Source organism: Sarcophilus harrisii, chromosome 2 (genome assembly GCF_902635505.1).
Source record: "Sarcophilus harrisii chromosome 2, mSarHar1.11, whole genome shotgun sequence".
Classification (NCBI taxonomy): Eukaryota; Metazoa; Chordata; class Mammalia; order Dasyuromorphia; family Dasyuridae; genus Sarcophilus; species Sarcophilus harrisii.
Window position 1 is genome coordinate 513057678 of NC_045427.1, and position 13529 is coordinate 513071206.

General features: G+C 34.6%; 1 protein-coding gene across 2 annotated transcripts in view; it reads right to left on the minus strand.

The window, feature by feature from the left end:
- THSD4 (thrombospondin type 1 domain containing 4) overlaps positions 1-13529 on the minus strand; it is an 850332-nt gene that overhangs the window by 654759 nt on the left and 182044 nt on the right. For both annotated transcript variants that reach the window (XM_031955286.1, XM_031955287.1), the window contains exon 5: positions 4133-4586. In XM_031955286.1, coding sequence (XP_031811146.1) covers positions 4133-4586 — 454 coding nt within the window. The remainder of the gene's footprint in view (positions 1-4132; positions 4587-13529) is intronic.

Below are 13529 nucleotides of genomic sequence, written 5' to 3' on the forward strand. Positions count from 1 at the left end.
ATTTCTAATAAAAGAGGCTGGCCCCTCTCTTTAGAGGCCAGACTCTTACCAGGACTGAACTTGGCATATGTGCAAAGTTCCAGAATAAGGGCCTCTAATCTCCAGAGCAAGCAACTCTAAATTTTAGGTTGCAGAGATAGTTCTGATCTGCATTTGAAGAAGGATGTTTTCTATTCAGGAAGCACCCTATGCCAACAAAATCACAGACCCAGGCTCTATGCCAATGGGACCTGCCATTACAGAACTGCTGATGTTAATTTCTTCTCACTCTTTTCTTACCTTTTGGCAGTCTGGCTTCCAACCTTATCATTCAACCAAAACTGCTTTATTCAAAGTTACTAGTGATTGTTGATTGCCAGAACTGGAGGCTTTTTTTTTTTTTTTTTTTTTTTTAGTCCTGATCCTTTTTGGTCTTTCTGTAGTCTTTGAAATTATCAATCATCCTCTTCTTGGTGTTCTATTTTCTCTATGTTTTTGAGACACTACTTTCTCTCTCTCTCTCATAGTTTCATTATTACCTGGCTAACCACTGCTTTTGCTTGATCTTCACCCAAGTCACATTTGTTAACTGTGTTGGGGTATCCCAAGGATCTGTCCTGGGACCTCTTCTCTTTCTTTTATACTATTTCATTTGATGATTTCATTAGCTTCTATGGTTTTGATTATTATCTTTATGCAAATAACTCTCAGATATACTAGTCCAGTCCTAACATTTCTCCAGTCTGTGTATCTTGGATCTCCAATTTCCTATTAGGCATCTCAAAATAGATGTTAGTCATCTTAAACTCAATATTCCTCAAACTGAATTCATTATCCTTCTCCTAAATGCTCACAGCATAAGTATCATCTTGACCTCTCATCCTCTTCCCCATAATTATCAAATTCTGTTGTTTTTACTTTTCTAACATCTTTTCTCTATTCTTCAATTTTGCTTCAGACATTGACATCACCATAGTGTAGATCTCATCATCTCACATCTGGATTCCTGGTTGAACTACTCTTGCTCAAGTCTCTCCCCACTCCAATCCATCTGACTATATCACCTATTTTATTTCATAAAATCCAATTGTTCTCCATTATCTCCAGGATCATATATCAAATCCTGTTTCACTTTTAAACCCTTCATAACTTAGCCCCTTCCTACCTTTCCATTCTTCTTATACTTCACTTTCATATATTCCTTGTGACAATGGCTTCTTTGCTGTTCTTTGAATACAACACTCCATCTCCTGACTGCACACATCTCTGGCTCTTGCCCATGTCTGGAATGTTCTTTCTCTTGGCTTTCCTGGCTTCCTTTAATGAGTTAGCTACAGTCCAACTTTCTACATGAAATCATTCCCATCCTTCTTAATCTTAGTGCCCTTTCTAAAATACCTCCAAAAATTATCTTTCATATATCTTGCTTATGTATAGTTATTTGCATGTTTTTTTCTTCCTGTGGATTAAGAGCAAGGATTATTGTTCAGGATTATTTGTTTGTTGATAAATGTCCAGTACCCCATATCCAATAAGTGCTTAATAAACTCTCACTGACCGGCTAACAAGGGAGAGTCACTGAAGTAAGTTGAATAGGGTAATAACATGGTCAGATCTGTACTTAAGGAAAATTCTTTGGAGGCAAAATGTAAAATGTCCCAATTGAATATAGATTTAAATCAGGAAACTCTATTAAAAGGCTATTGCAACAATCTAAGTGAGAAACAGTAAAGTCTTGAATAGAAGCTGTTTGAGTAAATAAGAGTTAGATTGGAAAGATTTTTGTGAAGATAGAAATACCAAGATTTGGAAACTGATTTGATGTGTGGAATGAGAATGAGGAGTAAAGGATAATGAGCATGTGAAACTGGGGAGATGGTGGTGCAGCTTTTTAAGAAGAGGCAAGTATGAATGAGGGGAGGGTTTTTTTTTTGGGGGGGTGAAGATAATGATCTCTGCTTTGAACACGTAACAAAGTTTGTATAATCTCTAAACTCTAAATGAGTACAGATGTTGTAGAGGAGATTGCTGCTTCAAAAATCTGTGTTGGACTAGATCTCCAAGACCCTTTCTAACTGAAACTGTAAGACTCTCTCATTAGAATGTAACTCATCTATAACTACTAAAAAACCCAGAAAACCTGGCAACATCAGAGAAAGCCTCTCATCCACTGATGTCTATGCTAAAGACATCTTTGGGACTTCACTGCTTTGACATGAGATGTGATGGCATATGCAGAAGATGAACGAGACTCTGGAACAGGTGAAGTAAAGAAAGAGCAAGGTGAGAAAGGTGGTGAAATAAAAGCAGTTAATAACAGTCAACGTTAGTGCTTTTTTTTTCCCCCTGAGGCAATTGGGGTTAGACTTGCTCAGGGTCATGCATCTAAGAAGTATTAAGTATCTGATACCAGATTTGAACTTCTCCTGACTTCAGGCATGGTATTCTATCCACTGTGCCATCTAGCTTCCCCAACATTAGTGCTTTAAAAAAATTTTTTTTGAGGTAGATAGGATTCTCCCCATTTTATTGAGAGACACAGATAATTAGTGTCTGAAGCCAGATTTAAATTCAGGTCTTCCTAACTCCAAGTACAATACTCTAACCACCAGACCACAAAGCAAAAACTTTTTTCAGGCTTTCTGCAGATCAGGCCCTAAACACTTGACACATTGTGGACCTAACCATTATTCATAAGAAACATACATGCCTATAAATTAAAATGATAGATTATAAAATAAAACAAAAGTGAAATAACTCACCTTAACAAAATTTCCTTGAAGAAAGTAGATTGAAGGACCATACAAATGCCAACAATAACATCTATTGGATTCTTTTTTCTTTTGCATGGTTTGTACTCATTTGCCAGTCACATTTTGGGTCAGGATATGTTTGTTTCTTTGATTTTTAAAGGAAAATCTTCATCTGAAGAGTATATATGCTCAGTAAATGAGCTATATACCCCAAATGCAAAACCAATTCCATAATCAGAGAATGAGGAAATGAGGGAAGGTTTGATCAGCAACAATCCTTCATGTCTGTAAAATTTTTTACACAGTACAGTCATGTGTTAATCTTGTTCTTGACATTCTCTATCCCTTGAGAATAAGGTCTAGTGTCACATAACAGAATTAAGCCCCACACTCAGGGTTATTTCAATGCTCAAATAGAAATCAACATTGGTAAATAAGTAAAATAAGTATTTTATCAGTCTTTTGGTAGAGCTAGAAATTGATGTACTCTATTTGGAAAATTATTTGGCAATATACAAGGAGACTTTTTAAAAAACTGTGCCCAGACTCCTTACTCCCTCATTCTTAGCTTCTTGAGAACAGGAAATGTTTTGTTTTTTGTCTTTTTATCTCCATTCCCTAGTATAGTGCCTAGCACTTCATATACACCTTCAAAGTGTTTGCTAAATTAAATTTTTTGACCCAGTAATCCCACTATTAGTTTACATCCAAGGGAAATTGATAAAGTAGGATGGCATGGAAATACTAACATGTAAAAAAAATAACCTTTATTTGATAGAGCAAAAGAACTAGAGATTTTCTATATGTTCATGATTAAACAATGGATAAAGGGCTTATTTTTAAGGATAGAATAGAATAGTAGAAGTTATTGGAATATTACTTATACCACTGAAAATGACAAATAAGAATACAAAAAATTATATGAAGATGTATGCAAAATAATGCAAAGTGAGATAACATAAACACTGACTACAACTAGATTTAAAAATCAAAAAAATCTAATTAGCATAAAGATTAGAAAAATCTCAGCAAACAACGAGCAAATAAAATGTTAATAATTTTTTTTAATCAAGGTAGTATTTTATTTGCCTTTAGCAAACTGTAAACATTTTGGAATTTGTGGTTTATAAATGAGAACTTTTGGTGGAGATGGTTATTAAATTTGGAATGACAATTATAACCACCATCAGACCCACAACTACCAAATTAGGAATTCTGACATCTCAGATCTCAAGATAGCATTCCTAGAAGTAGATCAAAGGATAAGCAACTTTTGAAATATTTAGTATCATAAACAGGGCTAAATAAGATCAGTTATTATCAGTGGAAGGTTCAGATAGAGCAGGAAGAACTGGAAAATAAAATTTAAAATGAAGAGGAAAAGAAGAGAGCATACTTACATTTGTATTACAGAGCTTGTATTGTCGGTAAGCTCCAATGCACATGATCTCTGTAGATCGGTGAGGCTGAGAAAAGCTATGGGGCGGACGAAGAGATGGACGGTGGGACCCTCCACCAGGGTTGGTACTCACTTCCATGCCATGGAATAGACTTGGAGTTGCAGGAAAACCCTGGACACGGGATAAAGATGGCTGGTAAATAGAGGATTCTAAGGGTTGGAGTCTGGGTTGAGAGCCATGGTTGCCTTGATAGAGATGCCTGCGCTGTACAGAAGGATTTGCTGGATGGTTGTAATGGGGACCAGCTTCCCCACGGTATCTTTGATGCTGAGCTGACTGCCTCTGTCTCCGAAGCCTTTGAGGTGGCTGTCCAGTGTCCGTCTGCAGTGGCAATATGTATGGGGCTTTCCCATAACCATATTTTCCAGGGGCAATGGGACTTCTGTTCCTGCTCCTAAATAGAAATAAAGAAAACAGTAGCTGAGATTTCTGCAGAAATTTTCAGTAAGCAGATCAGTGCCATTCAAGGATGTCAGGAAGTGGGCAAAAGGAAGAGTTTTCTTCATGGGCCTCAGGATCGTCATCAGTTAAATTAATGGTTTGAACTTAATATTCTTTAAAATTCCTTCCAGCTTTAAATAATAACTCTCAAGCACTGGATTGCCTCCCAACATCTACTAGACACTAAATAAGTCCTAGATCATGGAACTTGGATTTATGAAGACTTGGGTTCAAATCTTGCCTAAGAGATATACTAGTTGCTTAACTTTTCTAAACTTTAGTTTACTTCTCTGTAAAGGGATGATAAATAGGATGACAGTATCTATTTTACAAAATTGTTTTGAGATTTAATAAGATTATGTAGGTAAGGAAAACCCTTTCCAAACGTTAAATCATCATATAAATGTGAGCAGCTGCTTCTGTTGATATTTCTGCTATTATAAATCAATCAAAAAGCATTTATTAAAAAACTATGACAGAAGAAACTAGTAAAGAAATCACTACAACAAGCATTTACTAAGAAACTACTATATACTACATTTATTAAGAATCTACAAAACTAGCCACTATGGTAGGCACTAGGGATACAAAACAACAACAACAACAACAACAACAATCCCAACTCCTGACCTCAAGGAGTTTACATTCTATCATGGGCAAGAACAAGCACATATATAGCTACATATACAAAGAAGCAGCCTGATACAGTAGCCTTGGAATAAAAAAGATTTAGTTTTAATTTCTCCCTCTGACAAGCTGTGGTCTACCAGGTTTGTTTTGCTTAAATATTCCTCAGTCTCTCTTCTCCCTTTCTCTTCTGGTTCCACATCTTTACCTTCTATTATAAGATATGCATTTCTGGTGATCTATGGCCATTCAAGGTCATAGGACCAAGGGAGAAGATGTGGGAAAAAATGAGAAAAACCAAGAAATGCTAACTATAACTACATTGATAGAAGAGAATGAGGGTGAGGTTTTTGTTGTTGTTATTAATGTTGTTTTATTTTAATTAATTCAACTTGCTTTTCTTTCCTCCTATGCTTCTTTTGTTCCTAGTTTTCCTATAAGTAACATCACAATTAACTCAATAAGGTCTCAATTCTGTAGCCTTGAGGTAAACGCTGACCCCTTGCCCTCTGTCCCTTTTGAAGGTAAGTTCTTTGGAGAGTTTGCCCTTGGCCCTTCTCTTTTTTTTTCCTATCATTTTGCAATCTCACCTACTCTTACTGCTTCACTTAATACTCAAATATTTGTCTTCAGCTCTGACCTCTCTTAAATGCTAGACCCACATTTCCAACTGCCTACAAGTCATCTCCACCTGAAAGTTCCATTCTTCATATGTAAAAACAAACAAACAAACAAAAAAAAAAACAAACCAAAAAACCCTGCTATTTCTGTCTATGTCACCACCATTTATCCAAAAAGCATTGTTTGGAACTTTGAGTTATACTTGACTCTTTCTCCATCAATCTCATTCCTCATATCCAATTAGTTACCAAGTCATTTTCACTTCTATCGTAGCAAAATATTTCATATTCATCTTTTCCTTATTTCCACTATAACCATCCTAATATAGGCCTTCATCATCCTCCACCTTGAATACTTCAATGACTTTCTAATACCTTTCTACTTCCATTTTCTCATTTCTGTCATCAAGTCATTACATTAAGACCAAAATAATCATTCCCATTCATTTTTCCCTTCTTCCCTCTACCTTTTAGAATTCTTAGCTTTCTTCAAGATTCAAATCAAGGGATACTTCCTATGGAAAGATTTCCTATTCTCCCTAACTATTGGTGTTCCATTACTCCTGAAATAATCTTCACTAATCTTCATAAATGTTGTATTCTCCCAGGAAAATGGAAGCTTCTTGAGGGCAGATACTACTCTATTTTTCATTTACTTTTGTGTCATTAGCACCTAGTATATCAACTTTCACTATATAAGATAAAAAAAAGCACTTTTTGAATTGTAATTTAATTGAATGCATATTTAGCATCTGGTCTTATAATTGCTCTAATCAAATATTTTCAGGGTCATCCTGTTGCTCAGCAATTTAGATTCAAACTCCATTGCCCAAAATTCTAATAGTATTTATAATGTCTTCTCAGTCCTATCACAAGTTATTTACATACAGAATTTTTTTTCTACAACCAACCTCAGTGACCCTATCTTCAAGTTTTTGTGCTTGCAACATATTTTTACCTGCTGAATCACTCAAGATCCATCCTTTAAGCTTCAAAGTCCATGTCCCCCATAAAGTTTCCTCAACCTACCTTGTTAATAAAGTGTTTCCCTCTTAATCTCATTTGGCATTTTATTTTTGACAGTTCTAATGGATTATTCATGTATTACTAATTATCTGTATATTACAATTATCCCCTGATTGAAATGTCCTCTACAGCAGGGTCTTCATCTAATTTACACTTCACTATTTCCCTGTGTACTTAACAGAATATTTTATATATACAGGACGTGCTTAATAAATGTTGAATTAAACTTAATAAAAATGCCTGAGAACAGAGGAAATTCACTGTGTAGACATAACCATGTCATATATGATCTATATGTAATTCATTTTTGTAATTATTCATCCTAAATACTTCATTATATTCTAGATGATTCTGTGAAAATTCTCCTGGAAAGCATTGCTCTCATAAGCAAATACCTATAGGGACACAAGTTGTATTGCCAATGTGGGAATTTGTTTTGCTGAACTATGAATATTTGTTATGAAGGTTTTCTATTTTTGGTATTATTGCTCATTCCAAGGGAGGAGTGGTGTGGGAGGAAAAGCTAACAAAGGCCTGTAAGAAAACAAACACTGTTTCAAAGGGAACACAAGTTTCTAACTTCAAAGTTAGATTTTTGCATTCATTAGTATTTCTCCAAGATAGATGATTGAACTACCTTCATTAGCCTGGTAACAGCACAATTTTTTGTAATACTTTATACTTTGGAAAGAACTGGTCAAGTATTAGCATCCCTATTTTGGCAGTGAGGAAATCAAATCCTAGAGTAAGAAAATTATTTGCCTACAATCATAAAGCAAGTTAATGGCAAAGCACAGAATCTAGATCTCCTGATTCCAGGACCAAAGGTCTTTCCTTCCATTATATCTTTTTTTTTTTTTAAGTCTTTCCTTCCATTATATCTTTTTTTTTTAAGTTTTGCTAGTGTCCTGTGTTTTTTATATCAGTTATTTCTGGAAATAACTTCCTTTTCTTCCCTCTAAATTGAACCCTCTCTGGTAACAAAGAAAGAGCATTAAGGAAAAATACTTTATACAAGAATTCTAGTGGATAATGCATGCAACTTTGTGCCATTAGAACCTTGTTATACTTCTCTATAGGGAAAGGGGAGTAATTTTGTATCTTCTTCAGGATTATTGCTAGATTTTTAGTTTCTCAGATTGTTCAAAGTGAAATTTTCATTTACATTGTCACAATCTACATATATAATATGTAGTATATCTGTATCTATATGAACTGATTGTCTCTTTGTTTCTTCTTATTTCACTTTGTATTAATTTACACAAATTTCCTGTTTCTTTTTATTCTTTATATCCATAATTTCTTAGTATTATAATATATTATGCATAACATAATATATTCTATTATGCATAATTCTATTATATATGATATGTATAATATTCTATTATATTTATATATTATAATTTTTTACTCACTCACCAACTAGGGAGCATATACTTTAATTTCTCATTTTTGTCACAATAAAAGTGTTTCTATGAATAATTATATATATGTATATATAAGATACATGTATACATATACATAGGAGTAATTCTGTATATATGTATATAATATACATGTGTACATATATATTACATACATAGGAGTAATTCTGTATATATGTATATAATATACATGTGTACATCTATATATACATCTATATGCATATGCATCTGCCTATATTAATATATGAGTATATAGTATATATATGCATATGTGAATGAAGTGAACTGTGAAAATTATCTCACAAGATGGAGACAGTGTTCTAAAGATTGAATGAAGGTTGGCTGTGCCCCAGGGCTAAGTTTCTTTCTCCAGAGATCATGTGGTTTACAAGGAGTGGGACCATAAAGCCCTTTTCTTTGTGAGACTAAGTTGGGGCCACCTTGGCATTGAAACTCCCATTTAAGGTAATTTAGTAATCCTAAAGATGTGGTTGGGTTAGAAGTTTTTCCTCATTTATGACTTAGAATGTGAGGTCATTTGTCCTGGCTAATCAGGGCAATGTTCCAACCTATAGGGAGTGTTTGCCCAAACTCCTATATAATTCTTGTCTGTTAACTGGGCCTTGCCTCTCCTTGCCTAACTGGTTGTGGGGAGGGAGACGCCCTTTCTCTTGAGATCATAATAAAATTCCTTTCTGCTTTTGCCTTGAAAAATCTCCTTAATTTATTTGATTTATTTGAGCCAGGTGATCTTGTCCCACACATATGTCACATACATAGTTATTAAATATTGATATAGATATAAACATAGATTATATAGATATAGTATAAATATACATACTTTTCTGCTCTTTATTTCTTTGGGTATATGCCCCACAGGAGGATCACTGAGCCAAAAGATATGAACAGTTTGGTCACTTGTCAATCTTGTTGCATAGTAGTAGCAAATTGATATCCAGAATGATTGGACTCATTTACAATTCTGTTAAAAGGAAATAAGTATGCTTCACCTTCTCCAACATCCTCATCAATTTGCAGAATACAATGAAAATCCTCAGAGTTTTTTTTTTTTATTTGGATTCCTTTATTAATGATTTGAAACATATTTTCATATGGTTATTTACAGTTTGAAATTCTTTTGAAATCTGTTGGTTAAAATATTTTTGACCATTTATTTATTGGGGAATGACTTCCAGTTATAGAGTTGCATAATTCCCTATGTATTTTTAGATTAACTTATCTTTTCTCAAGGATATTTGATGCAAGTATTTTCCCCACTTAGTTTTTCTTCTAATTCTATCTTCACTAATTTTGTTATGCAAAAGATTTTTAATTTCATATAGTTGAAATTGTCTATTTTGTCTTTTATGATTGCTTTTCTCACTTGTTTGGGAAAGTTAGTCCTTTCTGTTCCCTTATTTTATGACATGATAAATATTCAGGTAATATATTTATTTGGAACTTATTATGATATTTGTTGCAAGATGTTGGTCTAAACTTAACTTTGCCAAACTAAGCTTCATTTTCCCCAGTACTTCTTGTGAAATAGAGAGTCTTCTCCCTAGTAATTTATGTTCTTGGCTTGATCAAACATTGGACTACTCTTTTCCGTTGTTTCTGTTCCTTGCATATGTAGTCTGTTGATTGACCCTGCTATTTTAAAAATAGTAATAAATATTTCTGATAACTTGTCTTTTATAATACAGTTTGAAAGTTGATAATGTTATGCCCCCTCAATTTTAACTTTTAAAAATTACTTTCTTTGAGATCCTAAAACTTTGTTTTTCCAAATGATTTTAATGCAATATCCCCTTTGTGATTTGATTGGGATGACACTATAGGTAAGTTATCTTAGATCATGTTTTTAAATTATACTGATATAGCTCAACCCTAAGCAATATCTTTCTTTATAACTGTAAAGAGAGTCTTTCTTATAATTATATAAATCTTGCATGTGTCTTGGTATTTTGATATCCAAGTATTTTGTAACTATTGTGAATGGAATTTTTTTGTATTATAATTTCTTCTTAGTTTTTATTCGTATTGTATAGATATGGTAATGATTTCTATGGATTTGTTTTGTATCCCACTACTTTAGTGAAGCTATTCATAGTCTCAATTAGTTTCTTCTACTGTCCTGCTTCTTGACCCAGAATATTAACCTTACCACCTATGGTCACCATGAAGTTAGCAAAATGTTCTTCAAAAGATAGCAGTGTTGAACTGAAGATGGAATCCAGCACACAATATAAATTATTAGCCTTTAAGAAGTTTCCCATCATCAAAGAATTTAATGAGATGTGGAATATTTTAGGACTGTCGAAATTTTAGGAATGAACTCCACCTCCAACTTCTATAGAAGCTTTAAAAATAAATTTTGATCATATCCAACTCTTGGCACTCTATGCTAATTAATGAATGCATTGCTGGAAAAAGTCTAGGAAATTTAAATAACCTGCTATAGTTGGCTATAGGAGCAATCACCTTCAGACAGTCTGTGTCAGATAAATAAGGTTGCCTGTCGTCTAGGCTAGAGAACATGGAGTAAGAATACACTTGAAGGGTAAGGAAGAAGTATTTCTGGAAGGCACACAAATAAATTGCAATAGGAATAACAGGCAATTGACCAATAATAAAAAATATACTGCAGATTTCATAAGAACTGAAATGTCAAATTGTCAGTCCAATGACACTCAATTCATTTATTCAAACAAATATTAACTATCCAATATGTGCCAAACAATGTGCTAGTCACTAAGGAAACAAAGACAAAGCAGTGCATAACCTCAATGAGCTTATAATGTTTTAGGAGGAAACAACCAGCATACATATAAGTATTATGGTAGGTAATCATGGGAGGCGCCAAACTGCTGGACTTCAGGCTGCAGAGGTCATTCCATGAAGTATTGGGGATAAGCCTGCAATCTTGAGCTACTTCTGGTGACATCTGTGATTTAACCTCTTCTTAAAAGGCAATCAAAAAAAATAAATTTAAAGGGAAAAAAAGGCAATCATGACTAAAAGCTTTTGATTGGTCTATAGTTCCCACAATTGGGGGAAGAAATACATTAGAGGAATAAGGATAGGAGGAATTGCAAATCAATACAAAGTAATTTGGGCAGAGGAAGCTCTAACAACTAAGGGATGATTGGGAAGACCTCTGCAAGAGATGGCAGTTGAGCTGAGTTTTGAAAGAACAAAAGACACATAAGAAAAGCTAGATAACACATCACTAGTCTTGGAGTCAGGAGTATATTCTGACAGTCTCAGGCACTAGCTGTGTGATTCTTTGCAAATCACTTAACACCATTTACCTCAGTTTCCTCATCTGTAAAATAAGGTGTCAGATACCATCTTGTCAAGATGCCTCTCCCCATGTCTGGGGTGTCTCCTCCTAATTATGTCATCCCATTTCGGGTGGCTCACCCCACCCTGTCAGAGTCCTGTCCCACTCTCAGTACCCTGACATTGCCCCTGCCTCAGTCTACCCTCTGGGATCAAACCATGGATGCATTTGATCCCAGTATATCTTTCCATTTAATAAACTATTAAATACTCTCTAATCTCTATCTTGCTCAGTTTCTCTGGCATTACAGTAGAAGTGTGCAATGATCAGGTGGTATGGTTGGGTTTTATTGCAGTGTTTTGAGGATGATGTAAAGAGATTTATATCTTTTTCCTTTATCGCAATTAGAAAACTTTATCATTTCATTGTTGCTGTTGGTCAGTCATTTTCAGTTGTGTCCAATTCTTTATCATTCCCTTTGGGATTTTCTTAGTGAAAATACTGGAGTGGCTTGCCATTTCCTTCTTCACCTTATTCAAAACAGAACTCATTATTCTTCCTAATAAACCTACTCATTTGTCAAACTTCCCTTCCTGCAGGAATGGCCCTTTCTACATTAGGATAGATGTCTCAAAGGTCCTTTCCTCACAACCCTGTGAGATAGTAGTCCAAATGTTAATATCCCCTTTCTTCAAACAAGGAAACTGAAGCTCAAAGAGATTAAGTAATTTATCCATTTGAAACCAGCTCTCCCCTTCATCCCCCCCCCCACCCCCAGCCCAGGATTCTTTCTCCCTGCAACAAAGAGAAAGACCATTACCTCATTCTTGAAGATTTAAGGCATTGCCAATTATAGAGAGGCAGTACTGGCAACATAAAATGCAGCTCATATACCAGTTTGGGGGGCTAAAGAGAAAGTGTGCTGGATAAGAAGTTTAGAAGCATGGGTTCTCTACTATTTTAACCATCCCAAGTCCTACACTAGCAGAATTCTTGAGTGATTAGAGTTCCCAGGAGTTAGTCTGATTGAGTGGTAGAAGAAAGGAGGGGGGAAAGTCTCAACACAGGATAACCTCAAGAATGGAAAGAAGCAGGCCAATAAACTAATGAGCTGGAGAGGACTAGAGGTAGGAGGTTTTGTGAAAGACAAAATACCATATTCTAAGAGGTAACTATAGGAAGAAAGGTCCAAATATCCCGCTGTAAGGCAAGTAACAGATTAGGGGATCAAGCTGGACTTTGAAAAACAGATTGTTAATTACCATTAAGGATTCAAAGGACAAATTTGAATTTTAAACCAAGCTGTTTTTGGCCAGACACCACCTTCCAGTCTTTCTCAAATGCCCTTCAACTGGAAAACTTCATTTGTCCTATCTTCATTTCCCTTCATGGAATCATTGATGGACAAGTAAAATCAAGGGGAATAAAAAAAGAAAAATAAAAAGAATACACTAGAAAAAAAATCTCTAAAGGTCCCTTCTAGCTCAAGAAATTCTGTGATTTTTATAATCATTCATTCCATATATGTACTATTATAACTGTGTCCAGTTATGTACTATTATAACTGAGTTTTATGGGATGGTCTCATGTAAATAAGTGCATTATATAATAAATAATAGATTGACTTTATTTGAAAAGTTGATTTCCTTCCTCTGGAAATGTCTTCCTCACCATACTTACCACTGAAAAGAAACTTGAAAGGACCACAACTAATTATTAACATCTTTAACACTAATTGTGCCTTCATTCTTAGGTGATATGTATCATTTTGTATGAAAACATACTGGACCATTTATTTTGCCTTAAAGCACATTTCAGCTAATTAATCCTGGCAAACCTTCCAACTAGACTAATGATGGAAGTAGGCCCTATGCCACTTCAACAGATGTAATGAAAAGCTTAATTTAAAAAAA